General features: G+C 36.9%; 1 protein-coding gene across 1 annotated transcript; it reads left to right on the top strand.

Annotated features, from left to right (window-relative positions):
• The first annotated feature begins 17,450 nt into the window (after positions 1-17,450).
• Positions 17,451-21,955, top strand: LOC126591507 (nudix hydrolase 10-like). The gene is made up of 9 exons (XM_050257206.1): positions 17,451-17,580; positions 17,681-17,895; positions 19,090-19,155; positions 19,797-19,934; positions 20,178-20,255; positions 20,347-20,397; positions 20,486-20,520; positions 21,301-21,409; positions 21,550-21,955. The coding sequence occupies exons 2-9, from the start codon at positions 17,719-17,721 to the stop codon at positions 21,757-21,759; spliced, it is 864 nt and encodes a 287-aa protein (XP_050113163.1). The 5' UTR covers positions 17,451-17,580; positions 17,681-17,718; the 3' UTR covers positions 21,760-21,955.

Here is a 21,955-nt window from a genome sequence, read left to right as displayed (position 1 = left end):
TCCTGTCGAATAATGTGGAATTAATGTCAGATTTATTTGACACGGAAGTTCATGCGTGCTAAATTTTGGGCAGGAAATCTCCCACCAGCTTTACACGGAAAAGATTGATGTCAGTTTTAATTCGACAAAATTGGGCAATTGTGTCGGTCTTAAGGTAATTGTATCGAATAGGGTATCAAATTTTTGGGCGGGAAATTTCTGGCGTAATTGGGCTTTAAGCTTTACTATTTGACGTAATTGGGCAATTGTGTTGGTTTTAAGCTTTACTATCTGACATAATTGGGCAATTGTGTTGGTTATGTGGTATTTGTGTCAAATAGGGTATTAATTAATGCATAATTAAATATATTTTTTTTCGTCAATTTTTATCAGAAACAAATAATGTCGGTGGTATTGTGTCGTTATAATCGACACCATTTAGTATTCCTAGCTTTTTAACCGACGCAAGGTTTTAACCCTAGATAAAAGGCCTTCTATTCCCCCATTTTGCTCCGTGCGCCAATTCTCCCCTCTCTATTTCCTTTTCCTTCTACTTGCAACTCTTCCTCTTTTCTTCTCCTTTCCCCATTTTTTATCTCCTTTCCTTCTCCTTCCTGTTGCCTTTTCTTCCAATCTCCACTAAAGAACAATTCGAAGAGCAACAATTCGAGGAGCAAATTTTGAAACTGGTATATTTTAGATTATTTGTATTATATTCAGTTTGTGGTTTATATTTTGATTATGTTATTAAATTGAGTTTGTGTTCTGAATTTTGACTAGAGATACATTATTAAATATTATGCATAAATTGAAAATTGGTCTTTGTTTAGGGCTTTTATATGTATCCTTTGTTTTGTTTTTTTATTAATAAGGAACAACTCAATGGAGAACTTGCGGATGTGGAATTCAAAAGTGGTCAGGTAAACAACCTTGTTCAATTGATTTGATGGGAAAATGTATTAGTTCAAATGGTGGTGATTTTTCAAAATTTATCGTGTCTGAGGTTAGGGATCCCCGAAATCTTCCTTTGACGAGGGATTGGCATTTGATTTTGGAAAAAGACAAAGATGTTTTGTGGAATAGAATTCAGGTATATATTGTCGTTTTCTTAGAAATCGAATAACTTGTAAATGTCTATAAACATAATTAACTAACTTGTATATTTTTTATGAATTTAGGGTACTATTATTTTCGGGATGAAGATATAGACAAAATGTCTTTGATTCGCAATATGAGGCTTGCTATTATGAAGCATGCATACAAAGAATACATGAATGGTTTAAAGGCCGTCTATTATACCAAAAGACAAGAGGATGAGCACTTACAGCCTCCTCCTAATGTGGATTTTGGTCAGTGGGCAGAGATGGTGAAATATTGGGATAAGTGAAATACAAAGGTAAAACTTTTATGATTGAATTCAAGAATGAGGTTGACTTGGCAGATGAAGGAGTCTGAGGAAGGATTCAAGCAATTGAATTCAAGAATTGCCTTGATATTATGTCAATTGGAGGAAGATATTCACTTAACGATGCACCTCCCAATTCATTTGGTTGATGAAGCAACTTTTGTGGGCCTGTTCAATATGGATGGATGTATCCAATTGAACAGTAATTAATAGATCTTTATAAAATTTTATAATTTACACTGATAACTTTAATTACTAATTATAATTATTTGTGTTTCGTGTTATAATAGTAGGTATTTGCAAACACTGAAGCATTATATTCGTAATAAGGGTCGTCTTGAAGGTTCCATTGCTGAAGCGTATTTGGTGGATGAATGCTTGTCCTTCTGTTCATTATGCAAGTAGCAATGACAAAGTAATTATAAATTAAAGAGTCAACTAAGTACAGATTCCCTAGTTAACCAAATACAAATCTACGAATCAAACTTAATTTACTACAAGTTATCCTAGTTAACAACAATTCAGTTCATTGTTCATAATATGCAGTGTAAACTTAGTCGCAATATATCAAATAACAACTCATAAGATGCATGAAACATATGCTAGTAAATAAGATATGTGAACAAGTTTAAAAAACAAAGAACGCAAGAAGTCTATGGATGACAAAACCCACATCTGGGTTAAAAAATAAGGGATTTTCTACCAAGTCCAATCCACTAGTACAAATAAGATTCTTACAATGTACCATGCCAAGCTCAATTTCTAGACCTAATGTATGAAGCAGCTTTACCTTTGTACAACCTTACTCTGCATAAGATTCCTTCAGTCTTTACAAGGTGGTAGCTCATCCTGAACTCTTCACCTTGTGGCACCAAGACCAACACACACAAATGTACATGATATGGTAATAATGGTAGTGTGCAAAATAAATTCAATGACTAGTCAATCTTGTTAGTCAAACAATTGAAGGAAGAAACTGATGTGAATCAAAAAATGGCTCAATAAACAAATTTGAAACTTGAAGAACTTGACCACGAATTTAATCCAAAACATGAAAACAATGCTACCCTATTTTGCAATGATTGGATGTTTAATGCATAAACATAGTTTTGTGGCTAGGGTTTTTAATGAAGCACACAAGAGGGAGATTGGGTGTTTAATGCATGAACATAGTTTTGTGCCATTGATTACATATATAAGGTTAGAGTGACGGTTGGATGTATTGGACTACCATGACATCATCATGTGGTCACACATAAAATTAGAACATAATCCATAACAATGACATACATAATTCACAATGATCACATCTCAAAATTAACTTTAATAAAAAATTAGCATGACATTGGAAGAATCATGTGGTCTCGGAGATTGCAACAAGTTCCTTCACCTCATTTCTCTTCACGGCCTACATAGTCTTTTTTATTATCAGATGTAACCCACCTCCCACTGTGACAAATCATTATAGGTACCTTCCCTATGTTATGTTGCACAAACCTGAAATTACATATAAGATTGCATCAAAACTAGTGAACACACCATGCATACCATGTGGTATGGGGTGTGAGATTTGACAACACATTAACCTATATATTGGAAATAAAGTAGCGGGAGTTGATAAGCTAAAGTTAGAAATGACTTTTTTCATCACACAATTTGGAAGCAAAATTCAAGTTGGGATAAAAAACGAGTAGTGGGAATTCCTACAATTTTTGTGGGTCATATGCATTACATCCTCAGAACTTAAACACATTTAACACAATCTTTTTTACCCAACAGGTTTTCATCGACATCATGCTACACTTATATAAATAGGTTTCTCACACTTAGTTGCCATAACCATTAACCCTATAGCACAAAAGGCATTCCATTTCTTAGATATCCAAAACAATTCACAACACATATATGTCCAAGTTCAGACATGAAACTAAGGGTTTTAATACCGAGTTCCCCAAGTGGTACAACATGGAATCTCCTCAACTTTCAGGTCACCTAAAGCAAATCTTGCATCATTGTTTAGCTCTGTCGATCTCACACCAATTTCATCCCAAAATTGTATGAGGCTTCTACAATATCCTTTATGGAGAAAGTCTTTGATAACCAAGCCTCAACTTCTTTAAGCATAGCTTTGTCATTTCCTATTAACAATATGTCATCTACATACAATACTTGAAAAATCATTGAATGTCCAATTTGGTTATTGTAAACACATAGTTCATCTAAATTTTGTTCGAAACCATATCCTTGTATGACTTCATCAAATTTGATGTTCCAACTTCAAGATGCTTTCTTAAGACCATAAATGAACATTGCATACTTTATATGCTTCACCTTTAAGAATAAATCTTTTTGGTTGTCCTATATATAGTTTTTCATCTAGATAGCCATGTACAAAAGTACTTTTCACGTTCATCTGCCATATCTCATAGTTATAATGAGCGGATATTGCAAGAAAAAATTCGAATAGAGTTCATCAAGGTAATCGGCAAGAAAGTCTTATCATAATCAATACCTTCTCTCTATTTGTGCCCTTTTAGCTACAAGTCTAAATTTGTACGTTTTGACTTTGCCTTTGATGTGAAATATTCTAACACACAAATTAAACCCTATTAAGATAGTTGTAGTATATGAAAGTAGGGATCGTTCTAGACCGGGGATTAACTAGAGATGCTAATCTACACAAATATGACTCAAAAACATAAAACTAGACTTAGAAACACTCAACTAGACACTAAAAACTCAAAACACACTAAACAAACTCTAAACAGCATAATACTAGCAAATAGACTCAAAACAGACTCTAGGGAGTTATTTGGATGAATTTAAGATTAGTAAGACTCAAAACACTAAATTGGACAGATTTGAACACTTTTCTAACTAATCTAACACACTTAATTAAAAGGGGGATTGATTTGGATGAAATTTAACTAAACTAAATAGATTGCAAAACAAAGTAAATTAGATGATTTGAATGGTGAAAACTTAGCCAAAGGATCCTTCTCCACACATGAACCATATGCAACATAAATCGATTTCCAGTATTGTTTATTTAAACCATGAATGACAATGCCCCAAATTAATTGTGAATGCACTAATTAACTTTCAGATTTTCCTAAGTTCATTGAATTGAATGGACGACGCATCGCAACCAAATTATTCTTCTCAAGTTCTCTAGATGAACAACATGATAGAGATACATATTAAAGATCATTAAGTTCTATGAAAATCATAAGCATTGACAAGACATTCATAACTATGAATTGCATGATACTCTTACCAAGAATTTACTTAACACGATTGTGACTAGCAATCTCCACTACTTATAATTATAAGTTCATAACGATTAGGTGAAATTCCTTTAAATTTAGCATCAAATCCCTGCATGCAAACTAAGTATGCATCCTTAATAAACACACAAGAATAAGTTCTCAATAACGTAGATAAGTAAATCACATTCATGTTTTACGAAACAATAACTGAAGGTAATCAATTCATACAAAACATATGTCCATGGCTTCGAATTCACCTCTAACTAAAAAGGAATTAGTTCCTCATGTTCATAATAAATGAAAAGCAAAGTAAAATAAACATGAAAACGAAACGAGGGAAGAAAGAACTCTGAAAATCTCCAATGGTTGCAGGTGACTTGAGGCACAACCCTTGGATGGTAGCATGGCACAAGGCTCATCTTCTCCTTCCCTTCCTTGCTGCGGCACTTGATGAGTTTCTGTGTAGATGGTGTGAATTGTGGTGTAGAATTATATGGGGGGTGGTGGTGCGAAATTGTGGCAGAAAATTTGTATGTATTTATAGGGTATGTAGCACGACAAACCCTAGAGATTAGGGCTTGGACTTAGCAGAAATCATATGGAAAAAGGGCTTGAGTTGTGCGACATCATTCGTAAGTCTATCAGGAAAGGGATTTGGCCCAATTAATTTCTGAGAAGGATTTTTTCAATCCAAATCCACAAGGAAAAATGCTAACTAAATTAGAATCCAAGAAGGAAAAGGGAAAGGAAGTGCACGACAAGGCAAGGCCTTCTAGAATAAGGGAAAATATGGCATATGTGTAAGGTTTCTAGAAGAACAAAGGGGGAAAGGTGCGGCACCCTTTTAGGAACAGATAAGACTTCTAGAAATTAGGTATTTAGGTCCCCTTGCAGCTAGATTTAAGGTATGATAAGATTAAGATAGGATAAGATAAGATAAGGTTAGTTTGGATAAGATAAGGTTGGATAAGGTTTTGGATAATGTTTCTTTCTTTTGAGTTGATTCCTTATCTTCTTTGTCTTGAATTTATTTTCTTCATCTCTTTATCATATTCCTAGCCTCTTGAACTTCAAAAACGTCCATCCCCTTGCTCCATACATGTGCTATCCATTCTTGGCCCAAAACCGCTCCAAAATACTCCAAATTGCACTTTCTTGCCAACTTTGTCATTTGGACCTACAAACACACGAAAATAGCTTAAAACACTATAATAAATAAGAACTAACAACATAAATGCAAGAAAACAAGCTAATTAAGTCACATAAATATGCTCTTATCAGTCTTCTGAGTTTCATTTTCTTATGTAGATCTATTTGTTTCCTATAGGAATGACATGAACCAAAGTCTAACTTGGTTATTGAACATTGAATCAATTCTGGATTTTATGGTGACTTGGCATTTACTCGAACCAATGTCAGACATTGCTTATTCGTAAGTTTTTGGATAATCAAATGTTTGGTCAATATATTCATCTAAGAGTACTAGACGATTTGGCATAATTACCCTTCCATTCAACTTAAAAGTTGGTGTCATCTATGGGGCTCTGTTGCGTTTAGATCTATAAGATGGCACATGATGAGGATGAGTCCATTCTAAATCCATTGATTGAGACACGTTTTCTTCTACATACTGTGCAGGCTTTGTAGTCTCCCCTTGAGTCTCTCTTGCTTCCTTCTCAATGTCTACCTTGTTTCTTGCTCCTTCATTCATCATGAAGTCCTCTTTAAGGAGACGAGCATGGTTACTTGTGATCACCTTTTGATCCTTAACATGGTAGAATTGGTATCCATAAGTTTCCTTAGGATATTCAATAAAATGCATCTCTTAGACCTGTTATCTAGCTTCCTAGATTCCTATGTTCTTAAGGCTTGGATTCTTTCATTTGAACAATTCACAAGGAATTTAAGGAATGCTCGAGGAAGGGACATGGTTGAGCAAATACATAACTATTTTAGCATGTAACCATAGATGTCTAGAGGCATATCAATATAACTCATCATAGATCAAATCATATTCGTAAGTGTTCAATTTTTTTTTTAAATGGCAATTAGTTGTGGTGTCCAAGATGAGTCTCTTATGACAATATTCTAGTTGTTCAAGTAGTCTGTTTCTGCACTTAAGTACTCACCTCTACGATTTGAAATGAGGATCTTGATATTTTTCCCAGTTTGCAATTTCACTTCGGTTTTAAATTCTCTGAAGTTTTCAAAGGCTTAAGACTTGTTTTTCATAAGATACACTCTTAACTTATTGTCAGTAAAGGCAATGAAGTAGCTATAGCCACCTCTTGCAACAGTGCTGATATGACCGCATACAGTGGCACATTCAAAAATTCAAATTAGGAAGGGCCTTTAGGCTATATGATAGAAATTAAACAAAATATATCTAATTAATGAGCAAAAATTAAAGATAGTTTTTGTTGTGATATTAGTATGGGGAAATTTAATCAAACAAGATCAATGGTGGAAAACCACACAACCTACCACATTCTTAAATGCAAATACAGAGGTGTGTAGAACAAAACAAAAGAAAAAGAAAAAGAATTGGCTCACGAAAGTAAATTTTGTATGGATGTTTAAACAAATACATATATATTTATAAAAAATTTGGGTGAATTTTGATCTAAATTTTTTAATTGTTTTAGCCGTTGAATTTAATTTTGGGTTGTAAGATTTTTTTTTTACCGTTAGATTTGCTCGTATTCTATCTCAACTATTGAATTTAATGTATTTGTAATCTGATTTATTTTTTTAAAGTTGAATATGGATTGCTGGTTACCATGTGGGCAGTCTAACAAAAAAAATAGTTGTTAGCCTTTCCGCAAATGACTGACGTCAGCAACTGGTCCCAACACTGGGTCCCAGCTACTAACCTTGACTTAATTTTTGGGCTAAATTTGGCCCAAAGATTGAAGAAGCTTTGGATGAGTTTAAAACTTAATTTTGAGTTTTAATCCATAATTGGAGTTGGTCTTAGGAGTTGGATTACTTGTGATGCACGCCAATCCCTAAATTTTAGGAATTCCAAGAATATAGGAACCTGATTGGCTCTTGACTAGATCAGGTTTCTGTGTCTTGCGGAATAAGCATGGTCAATCTCAACGAAGTTGTCAGACTTCACCCATTGCTCTGGAACAAAATGACGATAGCACATTTGATCCGTCTGTGGAACTTTGTGGAAGTTGTTGAGTCCATGACGGGACTTCTGAGGTGTTCATATTCCGATCTACCGTACTCTGGCCTTGAAAAATCATGGTTCTACAATAATGATAAATACAAAGGAGCGGTGGCAATATTGTTAATACATTGAAGCTTGGGTGCAGTGATAGTAATGTATTTATGATTAAAGAAAGAGTTGGTGCTACCGTACTCCGTACTCCAACAACTATTTCCTCATCGAACCGATAACTTCGTGAAGAATCATTTGTTGGTGCCACCAAACTTTCACTTAAATACAATGCTGCCTCCGCACCTTATCTTTATGATTAAAGAAAGTTCATTAAGTGTTTTTGCTTTTAAAAAGAGAGTTTGTGAGGTCCATTTTGTATTGGTTTTATTTAAAATTTAATTTAAGAATAAACAGCATGATAGGAGATAAATTTTACAGAAAATATGACTTTAGCTCATGAAACTCAAGTTTCTTTACATAAAACCCGACATAGTATTTTTACCTGAATAAAATCTAGTGACTAGGCTCCACATAAGCAAATTCATTAATTGGGTTTGACTTCACACATTTTGCATTTTTTGGATGACTAAAATACCCCTAATTACGATTGTAACGGTAATTGTGCAGATTTGGAGGGAGAGATTAATGTTTCTAAAAAATGCATTAATGTTTAGATTTATTGCGTAGTATAACAAATTAGAGATTGATGCTTCTATAAAAAATAAAAAGGCTTTTTAGCCAAAATGGTCACTGAAATTTTTATAACTCCTCACTTTGGTTCTTTAGATTTGAAATCAATAGAAGCAATCCCTGAGTTTGTTCACCATCATTCCATAAAAAATCTTCATTAAATAAGGCTAATATGACAAAAATACCCTCAATTTTTGTCAAATCATTTGGTTGCTTGTTCATTAAATTGTAGGTATTTTTGTTACTTTGCTCCTTATTTAACATTATTTTTTATGGAAGGACCAAAATGATTGATCGTGGACAAACTCAGGGACCACTTTTATTGATTCAAATCTTAAGGACCAAAGTGATGAGTTATGCAAATCTCAGGGACCATTTTGGCTAAAAAGCCAAATAAAAATAAAAGAAACATTAATGCTATACTTTTCTTAAGACTCATAATTGTTATCACTTACAAAATGAAAATATGAAAGGGCACTACAAATTGGTGATCTCGGGTTCAAAATTCGCTGCTGGTGTGGAAGCCAGACTTGTGGTCAGGGAGAGGCTGAAATGCCTCTGTGAGTCTTCCCGGTCCCCGAAAGGGGTAGATAACCGTGGTTTGCCACCGGTTGTCCCCCTTAAAAAAAACATATAGGTAAATTATTTAAACATATGTATCAATGATAAAATTTGCTCAGTTTATGTAATAATATATGCAAAATATTTAAGGGAATACTATTTGATTCAAAATTAATTTACTTATATTTTAAATAACTATATAGGTAAATATGTGCACATATGTAATAGTAATAAAATGTGTCTAAATATGGAATCATCCACAAAATAAAAGAATGTAATTTGATTAAAAATAATGTATCTGTTGTGGTCTATTTTATCTGACAGATGGATTAGGGCCGGCGGCAGAGAGAGAGAGGAGAGAGATGTGTGTTTGTAGAATTGTAGGGGAATGTGTGTGTTGTTATCCCTCCTACATTGTGCCTTTATTTATAGTAGTAAAGGGAGAGAAGATATTCCTTCTTCTCCAAGTAATACAAGTTGTAATAGGAAAGGATAACTAGAATCAAATCTTATCTAGGATTTACACAATCATACTTAAACTAGGAATGTTTACAACACTCCCCCTTGAGTGGGTAAATACTCAAGGTAGATTCAGCATCATGCAGAAGTTGAGGAAGTCGACTCGTCGGCATTGATTCCAAGGAACAACGCTTATTCTCAATAAGGTAGGAACTTGCATAAGTAGTAAGTCTCACTAAAAAACCCTAAGGCTATGGCAAAAACCCAAGTAGGGACAAAATCCATAGTCTAAGGAAAAATGCGTGAGAAATGCAAAGTCAAAAGAAACGTCTACAGGACGTCATCAGGGATATGACCAGCCCAAGGTGGGTGCCTCGTTAAAACCTAGTTAGGTAGCAAAAACCCAGTGGGAAAAATGCTCCTAATCGTAGGGAAAAAGAGTACATTAAGATCAAGCAAGTATCTAGAAGATACTCCCCCTGAGTTTGACATAATTCCACAGAGAAATAGCAAAGTTACAACTCAGAAAGTTTACGCATACCAATTCCATGAACAAGCTTCTGAAACGTCGCCTTCGGTAGTGATTTGGTGAAGAGGTCGGCCAGATTGTCTTGTGATCGGATTTGCGTGACTTCAATCTTCTGATGCTCTTGTTGTTGATGTGTAAAGAAGAACTTCGGCGCAATATGCTTGGTGTTGTCTCCTTTGATGTAACCCTTCTTGAGCTGTTCGATGCAAGCTGCGTTGTCTTCAAAAATCGTCGTCAGGGCATTAACGGCGGGATGAAGATCACAGGAGCTTCGAATATGGCCCACTACTGCTCTCAACCAAAAGCATTCCCGAGTTGCTTCATGTAAGGCGAGAATTTCAGCATGGTTAGACGAAGTGGCAACTAAGGTCTGTTTAGTTGACCTCCAAGATATTGCGGTGCCTCCAACGGTAAAGACATAACCCGTTTGAGAACGCGCCTTGTGCGGATCAGATAAGTATCCAGCGTCGGCATAACCAACAAGGCGAGAATCAACCCGATGAGCATAGGGTGTGGCATCACTCGAGGATTCATAGGGATAGAATAAGCCCAAATCCGTAGTACCCTTAAGGTAACGGAAGATGTCTTTCACGCCAGTCCAATGTCTGTGTGTTGGTGCATTGCTGTATCTTGCCAAAAGATTAACAGCGAAGGAGATGTCGGGTCTAGTGCATTGAGCTAAGTACAATAAAGCGCCTATCGCACTTAGATAAGGAACTTCAGGCTCCAAAATCTCTTCATCATCCTCCTTCGGACGGAAGGGATCTCGCTTTGCATCTAGCGTACGAACGACCATAGGAGTACTCGAAGGCTTCGCTTTATCCTCATTAAAACGGCGCAACACCTTCTGGGTGTAGTACGATTGATGTACTAGGATTCCATCCGAACAATGCTCTATCTCGAGACCGAGACAGTATCGAGTCTTACCTAGATCTTTCATCTCAAATTCCGACTTCAGGTGCGAAGCAGTTCTCGCGAGCTCTTCAGGAGTTCCGATGAGATTCATGTCATCGACATATACTGCAACAATCGCAAATCCGGAATGTGACTTCTTAATGAACACACAAGGGCATAGTTCGTTATTCACATATCCCTGACTAGTCAAATACTCACTTAAACGGTTATACCACATTCTTCCGGATTGTTTCAAATCGTATAGTGAACGCCTCAGCCGAATTGAGAGCGTGTTCCGGGGTTTGGAAATATTTGAACCAGTCAATGTAAGTCCTTCGGGAACTTTCATATAAATTTCCGTATCAAGATCCCCATAGAGATACGCGGTTACTACGTCCATCAGCTGCATATCCAGTTTTTCGGAAACTACCAAACTGATAAGGTATCGAAAAGTAATCACATCCATAACGGGTGAGTAAGTTTCGTCATAGTCAATCCCGGGGCGTTGTGAGAAACCTTGTGCTACAAGACGAGCTTTGTAACGCACAATTTCGTTCTTCTCATTACGCTTCCGAACGAAAACCTACTTGTAGCCAACGGGCTTCACATGTGGAGGAGTAGGAACTACAGGTCCAAACACCTTACGTTTCGCAAGTGAATCAAGTTCGACTTGGATTGCTTGTTTCCAGTTTGACCAATCAGCTCTACGTCGACATTCATCAACGGAACGCGGTTCAATGTCATCGCTCAACATGATCTCAGTAGCTACTGCAAATGCTAATGCATCGTCGACAATCATCTCATTTCTACGCCACACATCATCTAAGCTAGCATAATAGACCGAAATCTCACGATTCTCGGGAGGATGATTCGTCTCTTCAAGGACGCTTCCATAATCTAGAATTTCCTCATGAGTTGGGTAAAATGAGTAAGCGATAGTCGGATTCACGGTAGGCTCTTCAGGACCTTGTGCCGTGGTTTTCCTCTTCCGGGGGTGTGAATCCTTTGAACCAAGGGGTCTGCCACGCTTTTGTGTAGGGGCAGATGATTGGCTAGCCGCTAATGTACGTGGATCACCAGAATTGGCGTCCCGGGCTTCCAGGAGGGTAGTCCGTCGTACATTTGGTATATCCATCTTTGCAGGCGTATTCGCAGCTGGAATATGTGATCTTGTCACGCGCGCTAGATCGGTGAAAGCATCTGGCATGCTCTGAGCTATGCTCTGGAGATCTAATATGCGCTGCACTTCAGCTTCAGACTGAGCGGTGCGGGGATCTAAATGAGACAAAGTGGGAGTCGTCCACGATAATTTGTGTCGTTCATTAGGAACGTTGACGTTCTTATCTCCCCCTAACGACGGGAAGACTGTCTCATAGAAGTGACAATCCGCGAAACAAGCGGTAAACAGATCGCCTGTCAAAGGTTCTAAGTAACGAATAATCGAAGGAGAATCATATCCGACATAGATTCCCACCCTTCGCTGAGGCCCCATTTTTGTACGTAAGGGCGGCGAGATCGGCACATAGACCGCACAACCAAAAACGCGCAGATGCGATATGTCGGGTTCGCATCCGGTGACCAACTGAAGGGCACTAAATGGTTGTGTCGCAACAGGCCTCAGGCGGACCAACTTTGCTGCGTGCAATATTGCATGGCCCCAAGCAGCGATCGGGAGCTTGGTACGTATGACCAACGATCGAGCAATCATTTGTAAACGCTTAATGAAAGCCTCTGCCAGGCCGTTCTGGGTGTGAACATGGGGTACAGGATGTTCAACTTCAACCCCAACCGACATGCAATAGTCATCAAAAGTTTTAGATGTGAATTCTCCAGCATTATCCAATCGAATAGATTTGATCGGATAATCAGGGTGGTGAGCCCTGAGCTTGATAACCTGAGCCAACAGTTTGGAGAATGCAGCTTTCCTTGTGGACAACAAGCACACGTGTGACCAACGTGTAGAAGCGTCAACCAAAACCATAAAATATCTAAATGGTCCGCAGGGAGGTTGAATCGGTCCACAAATGTCCCCCTGAATCCGTTGTAGAAAAATGGGAGGATTCGAACGAATCTTGTCATAAGAAGGCTTAGTAATAAGCTTTCCCATAGAACATGTTTGACATGCAATTTCATGGATCGAACCTAAGCTTCGGGTTAGTGGATGCCCGTGTGAAGTTTTGAGGATACGGCGCATCGCTATTCGTCCAGGATGTCCCAAACGATCATGCCAAAGTGTAATTTCGTGCGCGGTCCCTGTGGTAGGGCCGGCCACATAGTGGCATTCTATGGGGCGTATGGTCGTAGTATACAAACCACTCGGGTTACGCTCCATCTTCTCTAGAATACGCTTCTGGCCATATTCGTAGGAAATTACGCACAGAAATTCAACTCCGTTTTCTACGTGGTTTCAACGTGGTAATTGTTATCTCTAATATCCTTGAAACTTAGTAACGTTCTTCCGGAACGTGGAGAATAGAGTGCCTCAGCAATGGTCAAGATTGTACCATTGGACAACATTATACGTGCCTTACCGTATCCTTCGATCAGGTTGGATGGGCCTGAGAGGGTTGTCAGAGGTGCATTCTTAGGTACGAAGTTAGTGAAATAGATGCGTTCACGCAAAACAGTATGCGTGGTTGCACTATCTGCCAGACAACTAACTTTCCCACTAGTCATACCTAGAATGAAAAATTAATTTGAATCGGTCACATGCATAAAAGTTTATAAAAACAAGTATCAATTCAAAATAATTTCATTTATTCAAGGAAAAAACTTAATATCCAAAATAAATCACCAACTAATAATCCAAAACATAAAGGAAAATTGTTCAAAATTAACCAAAAAACAAGGTGGGGTTAGGCCACTAGGTGGAATTCGGCCCCAATTGTCTTATTTTAACTGAAAAATAAGTCTATGTCTAAGATTCTAATCTTCCATAGGAGTGGTATCCTCCTGAAAATCAGAAACCTCCATCTTTGTAGTCTCCGGTTCGTCCACTTGCAGGAAGTTTGATTCAAACTTCGTACGACGAGAATGATATGCATCCACAACCTTCTTGGGAGCACGGCAAATACGGGACCAATGGTCCTTGGAACCACAACGATAGCACATATCATCATTCATTGTGGCAGGTGCTTTGCCCTTATTCTTGAAGTTCGGGGCCTTGGGAGCGAGGTTTGGGCGCTTCTGGGCTTTGTTTCCTCCCTTGGATGGGCCTTGGCTCTGTTGACCTTGGTGGGATGGCTTCTGGCCGCCCTTACCACGCCTCTTTTGGCGTTTTGGGTGCTGATTAGTGCTATAATGTGCTTCAGGCACAGTAGTAGCCCCAGTAGGTCGAGCTTGATGATTATTCATCAACAGCTGGTTCTGCTTTTCAGCAAAAAGTAAAACAGAGATCAAATCCGAGAACTTAGTGAACTTCTGAGCTCTATATTGTTGCTGCAGGACAATATTAGAAGCAGAGAAGGTCGAGTAGGTATTCTCCAGGAGATCCTCTTCAGTCAAAGTTTCATTGCAAAACTTGAGAAGTGATCGGATTCGACAAACTTCAGAATTATATTCATTCACAGACTTAAAGTCTTGGAAGCGCAAGTGCTGCCAGTCGTGTCTTGCTTCAGGCAAGAATATGTCCTTTTGGTGATCGAAACGATCAGCCAAAGCGACCCATAATGCACGTGGATCCTCCTCAGCAAGGTACTCAGTTTGCAGAGCGTCATGAATATGTCTTCGGATGAAGATCATAGCAGTGGCTTTTTCAGCTTCGCCAACAGGTGCATCCGTTGCTTCTTCAATAGCAGGACGCAAGTTCTTTGCAGTGAGGTGGAGCTTCACATCTTGAACCCACTTGAGGTAGTTCCTTCCAGAAACCTCCAAAGCGGTGAAGTCGAGTTTGTTCAAGTTCGACATGTTCCTATCACAAAATAGATGGACAAGATGTGGTTAGTGTAATGGAGAAAAATCAATCCATTCACATAGGAGTAGAACATACAGGTTCTAATAGACATGTATTGGTTTAATTTTGCATGAAAAACTTCGGGTTTTCATGGGTGATATATTTAAGTGAAAACTTCGGGTTTTCAAACAAGGCATGTGTATAAGAAACTTCGGGTTTCAAAGTAATTATGAACTTCAGGTTCATATATTCCTGCAGGCAAACACAAATATATATGCAAACAAATATGCAAAGAATATATGCATAAATATTGTATAATGATAAGTGAATTAATTTATTTTTGGTCTTCGGGGCCAAATTAAAGTGTGGGTGAAAATATAAAAACCCATATTTAAAAAAAATATTAAATAATAAAATCTTGGGGCCTAAAAATATAGGCCAAGAACCCTCGGGTGGGATTACAGGCCCACGGGGTGAGAAGAGGGGAATGGGCTGCTGTGTGCAGCCCTAAAATTTTATTTTATTTTATTATTTTTTTTTTCTCGGGCCGTTCCAGGCGAGCCCAGAAACTTTTTTTTTTTTTTTTTTAATTAGATGCATATATAATTCAATGAATCACATATTTACTTTGATGCATATGCAAATAATAGTTTCAATGCATGTACATATGTAAGATTCAATTCATGGCAAATATCAAATTCACATAATTGTAGCAATTTTGATTATGAAGCATACACAATTTATGTAGAATTTAAAATACGTTAAACGTAAAGTTGGGTCATGCATCATGGTGAATGTGCATGCTATCAGGGCTTGCAAAATATCGAGTTAAAAACCGTTGTTTGGAAAGAACCTGATTGCGTGATGATATGGATGAACTGGTTTGATGCAGAAAAAATCTCCAACGTCAGATTCCTAAGCGCAGCGGTAGGAGCGTGCTGATAACGTGTTGTGGTCTATTTTATCTGACAGATGGACTAGGGCCGGCGGCAGAGAGAGAGAGGAGAGAGATGTGTGTTTGTAGAATTGTAGGGGAATGTGTGTGTTGTTATCCTTCCTACATTGTGCCTTTATTTATAGTAGTAAAGGGAGAGAAGATATTCCTTCTTCTCCAAGTAATACAAGTTGTAATAGGAAAGGATAACTAGAATCAAATCTTATCTATGATTTACACAATCATACTTAAACTAGGAATGTTTACAACAATATCCACTACTTTTTGTTTATGAATTTTAATTTACCTATTGTTTTTTTTTTTACCAAAATAATGTATCTACAATATAATTTTTACAAATATAATGTATCTACTACTTTTGTTTATGAATTTTAATTTACCTATTGTTTTTTTTACCAAAGTAATGTATATACAATATAATTTTTACAAGAATAATTTACCTATTGTTTGATTCAAAATAACGTATATACAATAATTTACCTCCCAATTAATACGGATACAATTAATGCAAGTTAGAGAAATGTTAGACGATTCAAAATATATTATATAATTTTTTTTAATAATTGGAATAAATTAATTTACCTCCTAATTAATGCGGATATAATTAATATGCAAACTATATCACAAAAAAAGGTAAATTTGTGGTATTATATGAATACAATTAATGCAATACAATATAAACTTTTTCTACTACTTTTAATTTGGCATAAATTTAGAGATTTGAAAAACGGACAATAAAGTATGAGTGGCACGAGTGTCAATAAATTGTACTACTAGGCCAAATACTCTTATGTGGCTGCAAATTTTAAACTTGGATTTTTATTGGAGGTTTAAAGATAAATGAATTTTTATCTAGAAATCATGAGTTGTATGGGCAAAAATTTAAAGCACCCTAAATTTTTTACTAACCATGATCATGATTGAATCCTAACTCACTCAAAAAACTGAAGTGTAAGTGGGATTTGTTCACATTTCAACTCAAATGCATGCCAAGTCGATCATATACTTGATGGTTCCACCGTACACCCCCCCTTAATTAACCGGTTACAACCCCCCTAATTAACCGGGCGGCTGCGAACGTCACACTATCAAAAATGCTGAGCCCCCTAACCTTAAATTTCCCACCGCTTATGCAGCTACTAGATCAATAGCGGGACCCAGATGACGAAAGTGTAGATCCCATTGGTCCTTGAAACAAGTGGAACTACGTCACTACCCACTTCGTCGCAGGGTAGTTTTCCCGCATCCGCAAACTTGCCACTATAAAAACCGGAACGCCAACAACTGGAAAGAGAGAGACTTGGAGTTGAACGCACAACACAACAGAGTGACCATAAAGTGGAAGTCTTGTAGTCCACAAGTATGTTTTTCTCTAACTTTAATGGTGTTTCGGAGTATTTAGGTTTTTTAAACGTCGTATCTTTAGTTAAAAAAATATAAAAATAAAGTCCTAACGGTTAGAAAGTCTGGAGTTCCAAATACTGGGGGACTATAAAACTCTCGTAGTTTTCATGCTCATTTCATCCTTCATTTAAGTACTGTTCTGTGTATTTTCTTATCTGAGTTTCGAGCTTCTTATATCTGTTGCTCTTATTTTCTGAAATGTGATTTTTGACTTTCCTACCGACTGCATTATCTGTGTAGGTGATGAAACTGTATGAATGTTACCTAAAACACGTTTAGGTTTGAGTAGCGAAGTACGGCTGCCTACCATAGTAATTTCATGAATAATCGCTGCTAACTTGACAAACGGGCTGCTGTTATTTGATTGTATTTCGGTTAGGAAATTAGGTTTTGAGAAAACAATTGTTGTATACTGGAGGTGTAACTTAGTTTTGATTTTTTTTTTCTATCTGTTTCTCTCATGTTTTCTTTCAGGTTTTGTTGTCTTTGTGACTCCTTTTGTGGTTGGAACAATGCCGATTTCTGTAAATTCATCGGACCAGGTCTGTGAAAATGGAATTCTGCATGTTGATTTACTACCTGCAACCAATGATGCCCATGGAGGAGTTATTGTAGACATGAAGGATGCTATGGACCCTCGGGACTTCCTTACGTTGCTTAGGGCTTCAATCTCACAATGGAGGGAAGAGGTACCGCTGTCTATGGTTTTTGTTGGATATGATCTTGTTCATTGAACAATCTTGGTTTAATAGTTTGATGACCTATTCTATTTGACTATATGGTGTGTTTTCTAATTCTGTAAACCAAGTTTGTTTGAGTAACTAATTGTTGTTATTGCTCTTTAGTTTCGCATTTATGCAGATTCGGCACTTTTTAATTTAGTATAAATTTAAAGGAAAACTAATGAAAAATGCTTGAAAACTTTGAGTTTTAATGATAATGACAAAATAAAGGTTAAAGTGAATAGTATCAAGATTGACTTTTTAGTGTAAAAATGTGTTTTTTCGTTAAAGTGAACAGTACCATGAGCTTTTCGTTAAAGTTCTCTAAATTTAAGTGATACATGCCATTGTGGATTGGATTGAGTTTCTTTGGTGTTGGAGATCGTAATTTAGGGATTTCAGTTTGACTTGGTTTTGGATTGTCTGTTCTATATGCTTTATCAGATGAAACTCTTTTGGAGACAGACTTAAAATATTATGAGTTATCAATACTATTCTTTTTTTCTTCTTCTTCTTGTTCTTCTCCATGTCTCTTCCTTTCCTCATGTTTTCCAACTGGTCAGATCCGCTGCTGTTGCAATCTCTTAGATGCTTCCAACTCTTCAAATCCTAATCTTTGATCCGCTGTTGTAGCTACAATCTCTCTGTGTGTGTGTACCATTCAATATGTCAGAGAATATGGTGTACTTTGATCCATCTTAATAAGATAACAATTATGGTTTGTGCATAAATTGACAAACCAATCGTCACGAATATAATGCATTCAGTTCTATTCTCGTCGCCTTTGGTGTAAGAGACTTTCAAATGGTATTCTCAAAATTTGAATTTTGGATAAACTGCTCGTTCTCAAAATTTGACAATTTGACGTTGGTTTGCTAACAGCTTTAAAAAATTCCTTTTGATGTTGGTTTGAAGCCAATTCATCTATCAAGAAGTCCATTGGGATTGATAAATATTTTATACTGTAACTGAGATAGGAAGTTGAGTACATTATAGGAGGTAAAGTCCTTTTAGTGCAATGTATGATGTTGATCGAATAATTTAGTATACCAGCTGTTTGATAGACATTACTGAATTTGTCAACAGCGTTTATTTCTCTCTTGATGGATATTCTAATCCTTTCTTTCTTCTGTGCAATACTTTTTCATATCCACTATGCAGGGAAAGAAGGGTGTGTGGATAAAATTGCCTATTGAACTCGTAAATCTTGTCGAAACTGCAGTTAAGGTAATTGCTCTGCATTACAATATCTTCCATTCGGCCTAATTGTCTCCGTGCAAATTTGTGTGATTTCAATGCAAAAGGCTGGTTGTGAGCTGCAATCTGCATTAGAAAGGGAACATGTCCATCTGAGGAACTAGCAGAATTTCTTGACAACAATATGTTGCTTTCACTATGTCCAGTATGCCACGGATCATAAATGATTCGGTTTATAAATCTACAAAAGTGCTGTGGTTGTTTGATTCTCATATACTTTGCATAGGATTTTCTATGTTGCAACTGTTTATCACAAAAAGGCAAGATTTCTGTCTTGTAGAAAAATAAAATGAAGCTATACGCCTACTTAGAGCTTGGAACAATATGTGAACTGATACTCTATACAGTACATAACTTTCAGAAATGTGTATATATAAAGCAAAAGGGGAACAAAGAACCTGATACTCTACGTAGTTTCTGGAACAGTAGGTTTTAACTTGAAGAAACTAAATTTCGGCATTGATTTCTTTTTATATTCTTTATTAAAAAAATAATAATAACAATCAGTGAATTAAGGTACATCCACATGATTTGATGACATTATGTCATATTCTGTCCGTTAATCTGAATAAATCCATTGACTTGGCTTCAATTTATTATGCTGAGGGCAGGAAGGTTTTCGGTACCATCATGCTGAGCCGCACTACCTCATGCTTGTTTATTGGATTCCTGAAATTAATAATACTCTGCCTGCAAATGCATCACACCGAGTGGGCATCGGTGCTATTGTTTTGAATGATAAAAAAGAGGTACTCCCTCTTATCTACTATTTATTAGCTGTTGGGATAAAATGTTGGTCTCTTTATGATCGAGCAATAGTTCAAATTGGATAATTAATAAATTGTCTCACAATTCCGTGGGCTTTCAAATTGGGTACATACTTCATCGCCCTTGTTCTTGTGTGTTTTGATACAGTAGGCTTATCATGTCTTCAGTTTAACAACCTTGTCGTCATTTGTTGTTGGTTTTGAAATAAGTTTTCTTCTGCATAGATGCTTGTAGTCCAGGAAAAGAGTGGCAGGTTCCAAGGAACAGGGGTGTGGAAAATCCCGACTGGAGTCGTTGATGAGGTATGTACCCTATGGTCGTGAGTACTTTTAGTTGTTCAATACTGTGATGGTCTTGAGTATATTGGACATTGATGGAGCCCTCCAATTGCAGGGTGAGGATATATTTGCGGCAGCTGTAAGAGAAATTAAAGAAGAAACAGGAGTAAGTTTCAATGTATACTGTTCATGTATTGCATTTTTGTTACCAATATTTATGGTGTAATGAAGATCACTAGTTTTAACTTCTTCAGATTGACGCAGAATTTCTGGAGATATTAGCATTCAGGTACAAGTTCTCTCACTCTTGAGAAATGTACGTTTTAATGGAAATTTATCATATGAAACTTGACTGGAGAGGGAAAAACCAAGTCATACATGTCAGAAAAGAGTCGCAAAACGTGATTAGAAGCTGAAAACTGAACCAGATTCTCCTAGTAAGCTTACCTGTGAACCAATACCATTGGTTATCAAGGATGTGACTGAAAGGGGCTCCCTTTAAACGTTGACGTTAACAGTCTCAATCACATAATTAATGGGTTCACACCACCCTCATGCAGTGTTCTGTTGTCATTTGTGTAATTCTATTTGCTTCTTGTGTAATACTTTTTGTCCTAGAGTAAATGACTTATAATTATGCAATGAGCAAGAGTGGGTACAACCAGATGTTCTCTTGCTGCTTAATTAATCTGGGAATCGATCTTACCACCCTTTCTATATTCTGCCTTCTATAAATGCTAAACCATAGCCATCGATCATTAGATTTTTGGCTTTAAATTGAAAAAAATGGAAATAGTTCAAATGCACGCTTTAGATTAGGCAAGTGATTATTTCACCAATCAGGTCTGGCTCCAACTCTATCTGTGACTCTGCTAATTCAATTACCTAACTCAAGCCATGCTTCTGATGAACAAAAATCCTATGAGAGTACCTCTACCGTGACTCTGGAATTTGGTTGCCAAGTGTTTTTTATAGTTATTTGGCTTCTTCAGAGGCTTTTCTTCTAATAAATACCAAACTTGTTGAACTCCAAATATCATGATACATTCGTCGTTTTTGTTACATTTAGGCAAGCACACAAGGCATTCTTTGAGAAGTCGGATCTATTCTTTGTGTGCATTCTGCGTCCTCTAACCTTTGACATCCAAAAGCAAGAACTGGAGATTGAGGCAGCCAAGGTAGCATTTGGATAATAATGTGAACTTAAGCAATTGTTACTTTTCATACGCATACTGAAATTCGGATTATTTCATATATTCTAGAGGGGATTGAGTCATGCATTCACCACAAATTTGGGACATTGTTTTGTTTCATGCAGTGGATTCCACTCGAGGACTTTGCAGCTCAACCAGTCACCCAGAAACATGAGCTCTTCAAGTACATTCTTGAACTTTGCTTGGAAAAATTAGACGGAGAATATGCTGGATTTTCTCCACTGCCTATAACATCAGTTTTTGACCATAGGTTGAGTTATTTGTATTTAAATAGGCAGGATATGCTGTGCCTAAGTTGTTCTGATCGGTCATAGATATGTCACTAAAACAATCTGTTCTGTCTTTGTTTTATTTACGGATTCCGAGGCAAAACCCGGGGAAACATCCCGTTTACCAAACATGACGTCGAGAGTTTCAAAATCACTAGTGCTCGATCTAGTGGTATTTTTTATAGGGATTCATATTTTTTTCTGTATCCTCTACATCGTTATATATTTTCAGTTTATATTC

The sequence above is a fragment of the Malus sylvestris genome, chromosome 11 (genome assembly GCF_916048215.2).
Source record: "Malus sylvestris chromosome 11, drMalSylv7.2, whole genome shotgun sequence".
Lineage (NCBI taxonomy): Eukaryota > Viridiplantae > Streptophyta > Magnoliopsida > Rosales > Rosaceae > Malus > Malus sylvestris.
Note: the sequence above shows the minus strand (reverse complement) of the source record. Positions and strands in the feature narration are given on the sequence as shown.

Coding starts and splice junctions, on each gene's coding strand:
- LOC126591507 (XM_050257206.1), top strand. CDS start 17,719: ATGCCGATTTCTGTAAATTCATCGGACCAGGTCTGTGAAAATGGAATT. Junction 17,896..19,089: donor TCTCACAATGGAGGGAAGAG/GTACCGCTGTCT, acceptor TCCACTATGCAG/GGAAAGAAGGGTGTGTGGAT. Junction 19,156..19,796: donor TTGTCGAAACTGCAGTTAAG/GTAATTGCTCTG, acceptor TGCTGAGGGCAG/GAAGGTTTTCGGTACCATCA.